This window comes from Furipterus horrens, unplaced genomic scaffold (assembly GCF_987537825.1).
Source record: "Furipterus horrens unplaced genomic scaffold, mFurHor1.1.pri manual_scaffold_10, whole genome shotgun sequence".
Taxonomy (NCBI): Eukaryota; Metazoa; Chordata; class Mammalia; order Chiroptera; family Furipteridae; genus Furipterus; species Furipterus horrens.
The window spans coordinates 46,590,590-46,599,977 of NW_028327180.1; the positions used below are offsets into that span (position 1 = coordinate 46,590,590).

General features: G+C 55.6%; 1 protein-coding gene across 1 annotated transcript; it reads left to right on the forward strand.

Moving 5' to 3' along the window:
- The first annotated feature begins 610 nt into the window (after positions 1 to 610).
- KLF2 (KLF transcription factor 2) lies at positions 611 to 3,120 on the forward strand. Its single transcript, XM_090288881.1, has 3 exons — positions 611 to 791; positions 1,040 to 1,856; positions 2,449 to 3,120. The coding sequence occupies exons 1-3, from the start codon at positions 717 to 719 to the stop codon at positions 2,622 to 2,624; spliced, it is 1,068 nt and encodes a 355-aa protein (XP_090145007.1). The 5' UTR covers positions 611 to 716; the 3' UTR covers positions 2,625 to 3,120.
- Positions 3,121 to 9,388: the final 6,268 nt, after the last annotated feature.

Below are 9,388 nucleotides of genomic sequence, written 5' to 3' on the forward strand. Positions count from 1 at the left end.
GTGGGCCCCCAGAAAATGAGGGACTGAGTCTCTCCATCTATCACAAGTCCTGACAACCCCAATCTCCCCACCCATCAGGGTTTCCAGGGAACCCCATTCTGAGGTCCTTGGGTCCAGTTACCCCATCCACCTAGGATTCTGGGGACCCCTCTAAGGCTGTGGGTCTAATCGCACTACCCATCAGGGATTCTAGGGACCCCTCTGAGGCGTTGGGGCCCATTCACCCCATCCATCAGGGATTCCGGGAGGCCGCGGGGCCCAGCTCAGAGTCCCGGGTCCCGGATACCACCCCCGCTCCAGGTCCTCCCTGTCAGCGCGCAGGCGGGAGCCCACGGGGTGCCCCGGGGATGCCGTCCCGCGGCTGTTGTGGCGTACGTGTTGACGCCGTTGCTCAGGAGACGCGGGGGCGGGCCCGGGCGTGGGGCGCAGCCTGGCGGGGCGCTAGGGACCGGCCCGAGGCTCTGGGCCCTGGCGGCCGCAGTGGCCAGAGCCGCCGCCGCCCGCCGGCTTATATACCGCGGCTAAATTTAGGCTGCGCCCGGAGCTCGTCCCCATCCGGGACGCGTTTCCGCCGCCGCCGCCTTGGCCCGGCCCCCGCGCACCGCGGCTATAAGGCTTGGGCGGGACCGCCGCGGCCCGCAGAGCCGTCCCCGCCCGCCTGCGCCCCACTAGTTGCTCACCGGTGTCCGAAACCGCGTCAGCCCGGGGTCCCGGCCATGGCGCTGAGCGAGCCCATCCTGCCGTCCTTCTCCACTTTCACCAGCCCGTGCCGCGAGCGCGGCCTGCAGGAGGTGAGGGCGGCAGGGACCACGGGGACGTCCGGCTCAGGGTAGTAGAACGTGGGCTGCGGGGTAGAACTCAGGCGGCGGGGCTGGCGGGCTCAAGGTAGGAGAACCTAGGAAGCGAAAACGGCGAGCTCAGGGAATTGAGCTCAGGCGGTGGGGACAGCAGGCTCAGGTCCTAGAACGCAGGCAGTGGGCGGTGGCCCCGGGCCCCACCGTCCGCTCACGCCCGCACTCCATCGCCCTATCATCCGCAGCGCTGGCCGCGCGCAGAGCCGGAGACTGGCGGCACCGACGAGGACCTCAACAGTGTTCTGGACTTCATCCTGTCCATGGGGCTGGACGGCCTTGGCGCGGAGGCAGCCCCGGAGCCCCAGCCTCCGCCCCCGCCGCCTGCGTTCTACTACCCTGAGCCCGGCGCACCACCGCCTTACGGCGCCTCCACTGGCGGTCTGGTGTCCGAGCTGCTGCCGCCAGAGCTAGATGTGCCTCCGGGGCCCGCGCTGCACGGCCGCTTCCTGTTGGCGCCACCTGGCCGCTTGGTGAAGGCCGAGCCCCCCGAGGCAGACGGCGGAGGTGGCTACGGCTGCGCGCCCGGCCTGGCCCGCGGGCCGCGAGGCCTCAAGCGCGAGGGCGCCCCGGGCCAGGCTGCCGCATGCCTGCGAGGCCCCGGGGGCCGCCCTCCGCCGCCGCCCGACACGCCACCGCTTAGCCCCGACGGCCCTGCGCGCCTGCCTGCGCCTGGCCCGCGCGCCCCCTTCCCACCGCCCTTCGGCGGCCCCGGCTTCGGAGCTTCCGGGCCCGGTCTGCACTACGCACCGCCCGCGCCCGCCGCCTTCGGGCTCTTCGACGACGCGGCCGCAGCTGCCGCAGCTCTGGGGTTGGCGCCGCCCGCTGCCCGAGGTCTCCTCACGCCTCCCGCGTCTCCGCTGGAGCTGTTGGAGGCCAAGCCAAAGCGTGGCCGCCGCTCCTGGCCCCGCAAGCGCACTGCCACGCATACCTGCAGCTACGCGGGCTGCGGCAAGACGTACACCAAGAGCTCGCACCTCAAGGCGCACCTGCGCACGCACACAGGTGAGAGGCGAGAGTGAGCCGGGGCCGCCGCGCCGGGTGCGGGAGGAGGGGCGCCATCAAGGACCTCTCAGAAGGCGTGACCCAGGATATTGGGGAGGGGGCTCGCACGTGTAGGACTCCCCTAGGGGCGTGGCTCGGAAAGTTGGGGAAGGGGCGTGCTTTTAGGAAACTTCGGGGAACCCTGTCTCAGAATATGGGGGGTGCACACAATTAGGACCCTCCTGAGAGTGTGGCTCAGGACTTTCGGAAGGGGTTGAGTGCTTAGGAACCCTAGGGAGACTGTCTCAGAATGTTGAGGAGAGTATGCAAACTTAGGATTCCGCTGGGGGCGTGGTTCCAAACACTCTGCAGTGAACACCTGGGGGCGAGAATCAGGAGTGGGGAGACAAGTTCCTAGGATCCCTAAATGTTCAAAACGTATGGGGGGGTCGCCTCAGGGAGCTGGTTTGGGGTAAGTTGCGCGCTCATAAGTGGCCACTATATGGATGAGTGTCTGTGTGCAGCAGAGCCACAGGTGCGCAGCCAGGTCACTGGGAGGGAAACTGAGGCCCGCTCTCACCGCCCACCCTCCCCACCCCCCGCCCCTTTGCAGGCGAGAAGCCTTACCACTGCAACTGGGACGGCTGTGGCTGGAAGTTCGCACGCTCAGATGAACTCACGCGCCACTATCGCAAGCACACGGGCCACCGGCCTTTCCAGTGCCACCTCTGCGACCGTGCCTTCTCGCGCTCTGACCATCTGGCGCTGCACATGAAGCGGCACATGTAGCCTGGACGCCCACTCGCGCGCGGCCGTGGCGGGTCCCACGCGCTGGGCGCGGTCCCCTCCCAAACTGTGACTGGTATTTATTGGGCCTAAAGGACCCGGCCGGGCACTGCGTGACCACCGAGGAGGCTCCCCCGACGACGATGCCGCCGCCCTGGCCCCCATCAGAGACTGAAGGCCCCGTTGGAGAAGACCACGATCCTCCTTGACGAGTTTTGTTTTCAAAATGGTGCAATAATTAAGTGTTGTCTTCCGCCCACCGGGTCTACACTAGAGGATCAAGGCTTGATGCCTTGTGAAAAAATACAGCCTTAATTTGTACTGTCTGCAATATTTTTTTTTATAATATTGTACATAGGGACTGTGACAGATATTGTATTATTGTAAATAAGGAGACAGGTGGGCATTGGCTGCCTGGTTCATTTTTTTATAAGACTTCTGCTGTTTTTTTGTTTTGTTTTTTAATTAAAAAAATTTTGCATCTTTTTAAAAAAAATCACAGTGCTGGTCTGGCTGCTTGGAAGCTGGGGGCTTGGGGCACTTGGAAAGGGCTGGGGAACAGGCAGCTTTGATGGGGGGGGCAGCCTGGCAGAGGGGTGGGGCTGAAAGTGGGTTCTGCCCTGGCCAGCTCTCTGCCAGCTGCCAGGAACCCGTGTGGGTTTTTCTGTAAATTTAAACACTGCATTTTAGGACTGAGGGAGAGCTATTTTAAGGTTGTTCCCTAAGCCATAAATTGCCTCCTTTTCCCCAGAGCTGGGGAAAGTGCTGGTCCCACTGACGTGGCCTCTCTGGGCTGAAGAAAGCCTTAGTGACTTCTGAAGCTTCTGAGGTTTTAGTCAAACTTCTAGATTATGCAGGCCTTTTTTTTTTTTTTCTTTTTCGAGGGGGGACAAAATGTTAAGTTTCTGACATGCTCTGTGTTTTACTAATCATGCCTTTAAGCATGATTGGGTTTGTTTTCTTTTTTGTTTGTTTTGTTTTTAAGGAATGAGTTTCCCATTTTGTTAGGAAAAAATGAAATCCACACTTGAGGGCCAAGGGTGGTGGGTTCTCTTTTTCCAGATGGGAAAACTGAGGTCCGGAGAGGTAGCTGTGAGGTGGTGGTATTCTAGTACTTCCCAAGGGTCCCCCAACCCTCCTAGAGGGGATTGGAGGCTTTCTGAAGTAGCCCACCTGTTGCTGGCATTGGAGGGACATGAGCTTCCCCTTCCCTGACTCACACTTGCAGGTGCCCTTGTGTGAAGAAATCATATCAGAGCCTCAGTGGATGCAGGTGTCCCCTCCAGAAACCCACCTTGTAAGCAAGGGGTGACCCCTGTCTTCCAGCCCTACTGTCTCAGTCAAGCAAGGAGGTGCCTCTCCCTGACACATTGCCCTGACACCCTTCGTCTTCCTCCTTCTTGGTGCCCTGGGTGGGTTACCATGGCCACCAAGAATTGCACAAATGTTTTCCAGAAAGTGAAAATAGCTCATAAGCAGAGCCGGTCTTAAAACACTCTCACCCATTACGACAGAGGCTGGGATTTCCTCCCTCCCTCTGTCCTTCCTCCCCCCAGCCCCAGGGCAGCCCTGGAAACAGCTGAGAGCATTTGGTAATCCAAAAAGCAGAAATGGAAGATGACAATCTGATTCAGCCTTCTGGGTAAATAACCTGGCTCTGCTTCCACCAGTGAAGAGGGGCACGTGAGTGTGTTTGTGTGCGCGCCTCTTGTACCCCCTCTCTCTGCAGCTTTTGAAAGAACCGTTCCAGAAGCCCCCTGATATGTAGAAATGCCCCTCTTTGCTCAGAGCTGGCTTTGGAGGCACTGGGGCAGAAGAAAGACAAGGAAGTGTTCATCATTTTCCATAGGGTCTCTAGTCTTTCCTGTTGAGTTTAAACTTATGAGGAAAGCCACTTTTCCGCTTATTCAAAAACAGCTCCCAGGTGTCCCCAGTCCCCGCAGGCTTCTGAGTCCAATGAAAGGCTGAAGTTGTCAAATTTCTGTGTCCTGAGTGCCTCCCACTGGCAGAATAAAGTGTCCTACTCCATCATACTGCAGCACAGCTGTTTGCGCAAAACACTCCTGCAGGCCAAGGGCCGCCAACGCTGATCGAGGCAGAGATAGCCCTCCTCGTTTCAAAACCCGTCTGTCAACTCCCATCTAATAGCTTCTGGAAGGGTGGTTCTCAAGCAGGGGCGACCCAGTCTGGAGAGATTCTTGGTTATCACAGCTGGGAGGGTGCTGCTGGCATCTCATGGGTGGGGGCCAGGGATGCTGCAAAACATGCTAGAATGCACAGGCAAGTCTCCACCACAGAAAATGATAGGGCCCCAAATATCAACAGTGCCAAGGTTGAGAAATCTGCTCTGGTCCCCAAAAGATTGTCATCATTCATGGCTTCTATGGACAAGGAGGTGGCCCTGTCCCTGTAGGCAAGCTTCCATGGCAGATGGCACCTGGAGAAAAGTGTAGATGAATGCCTGCTATAGGCCCAGTCCCAGATCTCCATGCAGAGACACAGAACCCAAATGCTTTTCCTCCCCATGACTGAAGTCCTTGAGTCCATCTGAGAACATGTTAAGTGTCGAAAAAACAAAAAAACATTCACCCTGCATTCTACAAGCCAATTCCAATCTCTTTTTTTGGAGGGAGGGATTGCCGGTCAGAGGTTGAGTTCCTTTCACATAGCTGTGATTATTAATGTATCCCTTATTTTTTCCAGGCAAGCTTATAGCCATTTTTTCATGTTTTTTTCCCCTCCATGATATGTTTTTATTATTCTTTTAAATGGCTGCATAATATTCCATTTAGATGTGCCAGGACTCACTTGTGCAAACAAGCACTGAGCATATATATTTACCCTTGGCCATGTTTCAGATCATCCCAGGGGGAGGGGTGGTGAAGCATTGAAAGGCATACAGGCCGGGGCCTTTGGGAAACACCAAGATGTCTTCCCAGCAGTGACTCCGGTGGTGGGGGTGGGGCGCAGGAGTGGTTTTGTCAGGGGACCCAGCATCCTGCAGGATGGTGTGGTGTGACGTGGGGGAGGGAGAGCTGTCAGGGTGTGAGCTGGGCCCAGCACATGCCTGACTCAGCACCCTGTCCCCGCAGTAGAGCTGGGTTAGCACCCAGGCCCGCCAGGCACCAGAGCCAGGCAGCTCTCTCTGATGGCTGTGTGTGCCATTTGGGGCCAGATTATTCTCTGGGGCGGGGACTGTCCCATGCATCGTAGGATACTGAGCAGCATCTGTGGCCCCACCCACGCGATGCCAGCAGCACCCATTCCCTAAGTTGTGACAACCAAAAATGTCTCCAGATAGCACCAAGTGTTCCCTGGAGGCAGAGTTGCCCCAGATTGGTAACCCCTGGGTTAGGGGTTCTGTAGACACCCGAGGACCTGGCCTCTGTAGTTATCTGAACTACTGAGGGTCTAGGATGCAATATACAAACTAAGTGAAAGGGAGGGAGGAACTGATCCAAAGACGCTGGACGGTCACCCTGGTTTATACCATTCAACCCATCAGGAATTTATTCTGGTGTGTATTCTGAGCTGAGGACCTAAATCAATTTTTTTTCCAAATAATTAATACAGTATTTTCCAACCCCGGCACTGCTGACATCTGGGGCCCAATCATTCTATGGGGTAGAGGCTGTTCTGTGCACTGTAGGGTGTCGAGCAGCATTTCTGGTCTTGACCTACTAGATGCCAGTAGCTCCCCTGCCCCCATCAGAACAACCAAAATGTCTGCAGACATCCCCAAGTGTTCCCTGGAGAGGGAGGGGACAGAATCTCCCACAGGTACGACCAGTGCTTAAGCAAAACCATTCTTCCCATGGAAGCCCTCAAGTCTGCTCTGTGGGCCGGTTTCCTTGTCAGAAGGTAAGGATGCTGCAGCCAGGATGCAATGACAGAATAGGGGCCAGTGCCCAGCCGTGGGGTGTGGTCAGCACCATGGGTCTCCCCTGATGAGGTTGGTGTGCTTGCATTTTAAGTCTCCCTGCCCCCCACCATCTTTCTCTAGGTCTCTATTTCTGTCTATCTCTGTCTAGGTAGATAGATGGATAGATAGTCTTTCAATCTTCCTCTTTCTTCTCTCTCTTTTTTCATTTCTCAATCTCTTCTTCTTTCCCTGCTTCTTTCTCTGTTTGTCTTTCTCTCTCCCTCTCTCCCTCCCTTCCTCCTACCCATTCACTCATGTTCTGGATGCCTTAGCCCCAGATGGAGTCCTGGGCAAGCAGAAGTGACTCAGAAGTGGCTCAGCCTCAGCCCTTCCCCCAGAGCCATTTGACAGGTGGTTGTTGAGTGGCTAATCTGGTGACCTTGAACTGACCTCCAGGATTAGAGAAGATGCTTTTATCCCAGGCATTTGCACAAACCCTGCTTTTGACCCTCCACAAGCTGGTGGAGTGGCAGAATAGCTGCTCCTGTTTTCCAGAGGCAGACAGTGGGGCTCAGAGAGGAGAAGGCTACCCTGATTTCAAGGCTGGTGCAGGTGGCAGAACCAGGGCTCGAACCCAGGTCGGCCGGTCCTGACGTCACAGCTGCTACCTGAGCCTAGAAACATCTATACGCTGAGCTGCATAAAGTTGGCCCAGCTTTCCTCCATGAAAATGATCTGGGGGCTCTTGGAAGCCCCAGTGAGTCCCCTGGAGGCCTCCATCTGAACACCCTAGAAAGCTCATTTTCTAATAAAATCCCGTACTGGAAGGAATAGGGTCAGGTAACAAAGGTGTTGGCGAAGCCTGGCTGGGTGAATTGAGTTCCCTGAGAGGCTGCAATAGGAAGCAGAAGGAGGCCTGGAGTGGCAGTTCCCCAAAAGCTAAATAAAGAGTTGTCATGTGACCCAGCCATCCCCCATCCTCGGCAAACGTGGAAGCAACCCCTATGTCCATCAGCAGACCACCAGATGAACCCAATGTGGTCCCACCACACAGTGGGACATCACTCGGCCGTAAGAGGGATCGAAGCACCGGCAAAGGCTACAGACATCAAAGGTCACACAGTGTGTCATTCCATTGATACAAAATGTCTGGAGTGGGCAGATCTGCAGAGACAGAAAGTGGAAGGGTTGGCACCAGGCGGCGGGGCAGGGATGGGCAATTAGTGTTTAATGGGGACAGAGTTTCTGTTGGGGGTGATGACAAAGCGTTGGAAATAGATAGTGGGGCTGGTTGCATGACCACATGACTGGAATTAAGAGAACTGAATTGAACACTTAAAAATGGTAAATTTTATGTTATGTATATCTTACCACAATTTTTTAAAAAAAGGCTCAGGCATCTCCATAGGTGGAAAATAGGGAGTGAGGTTCCTGTGAGTCTGAGCCTGGATGAGTGTATTCTAGGTGTCTGTGCTCATCTTACAGGTGGGAAAATGGGGCGCTGGGGGCAAGGCCACTGTCCACATAATGGAACTGAGCTTTAAACCTGAATCTACCTGAAATGAAAGTGTTTCCCACTGGGATACCTCAGTAATGGGCAGCTCCCGGGTCTCTCCAGGCCTCAGTTTCCCCATCTGAAAACAAGGGCATTGGACCTGATAGCTTCTCTACATGGACCCTATATTGGGGACAATTCTGCCTCCCCAGTAAAATTAGATGGTGTCCCCATCATTCTAGAATAAATCTAAAGGTTTATTCTAGAGTGTCTCTCCTCTCACTCTCTGTGCTCACTCAGCCACACGGGGCTCCTTGCTGCATCCCAGACACACTCCCCTTCAGTCCTGCCTCGGGACCTTTCCGCTAGTTGTTCCCTGGGCTGGGACTGTGGTTCCCTGCATTTTCTCCATAGCCACTGGCAGCAGCCATCCCAAGATGTACGGGGCATCTCTGCAGCCTCAAAGCCAGACACCAGATCCTCAAGTGAGAAAGGAGGCTGCTGGACAGAGGGCTGGGGTCCCAGTGGCCCTTGCCAGGCAGGAGGTGGGAGAAGCTGGCCCTGGAGAGTCCGTTCCCAGCACCTCTGCTTCCTGCTCTGTGCCTGAGGGCAAGTGGCCCCTTGCTGACCCACATCACGTCATTCCCTCTGTGGGCCATGTCCTGGGGAAAGCCCCTCAGAGGTGTCACCTCCTATCCTTGCAGAAGAAGAAACTGAGGCCCCAAAGTGTTTCCCAGAGCCAAACACTGGTGCTAGGATTGCACCCTGAAGGTGGGACTTTCCCTTAGCTGTGCGGCTGGAGGGCCAGCTTTTCTCCCATTTCATGAGGGAGGCAGAGGCGAGAGACCGATCTCGAGGCTCCCGGGCCCTGCTCCCAGCTGCACACTGTCTGCAGTCTCAAGCTCCCCCTTGTCTTGTTTCCTTCCATTCCAGCCTTTGTTTTCTTTCTATTTCATTGCTGTAAAATACACATAACATAAAACTAACCATTTTAAGTGCACAAGTCACTGGCATTAAGCACACTCACACTGTTGTGTAGCCGCCGCTTCCCTCCATCTCCAGGACTTGTTCATTCTCCCAAACTGATACTCTGTTCCCACTAAACACTAACTCCACCCCACCCCCCAGCCCTGGCGCCCACCGTCTACTTTCTGTCTCTATGACTCTGACTCCTCTCGGGACCTCATATAATTGGGACCACACAGTGTTTGTCCTTCTGTGTCTGGCTTACTTCACTGAGCATCATGTCCTCAGGTTTCATCCATGTTGTAGCAGGTGTCAGAAAGTCCTTCTTTTTCAAGGCTGAATAATATTCATAAAATAATTTCATTTATCTGTTCATTCTTCAGTGGACACGCTGTGTTGCTCCCAACTTTTGGTTATTGTGGCGAATGCTGCTATGAACAAGGG

Bases quoted from the DNA above. Each gene is read 5' to 3' on its own strand.
- KLF2 (XM_090288881.1), top strand. From the start codon at position 717: ATGGCGCTGAGCGAGCCCATCCTGCCGTCCTTCTCCACTTTCACCAGC. The intron at 792-1,039 runs GTGAGGGCGGCA...TATCATCCGCAG, and splicing joins GCGAGCGCGGCCTGCAGGAG to CGCTGGCCGCGCGCAGAGCC. The intron at 1,857-2,448 runs GTGAGAGGCGAG...GCCCCTTTGCAG, and splicing joins GCACCTGCGCACGCACACAG to GCGAGAAGCCTTACCACTGC.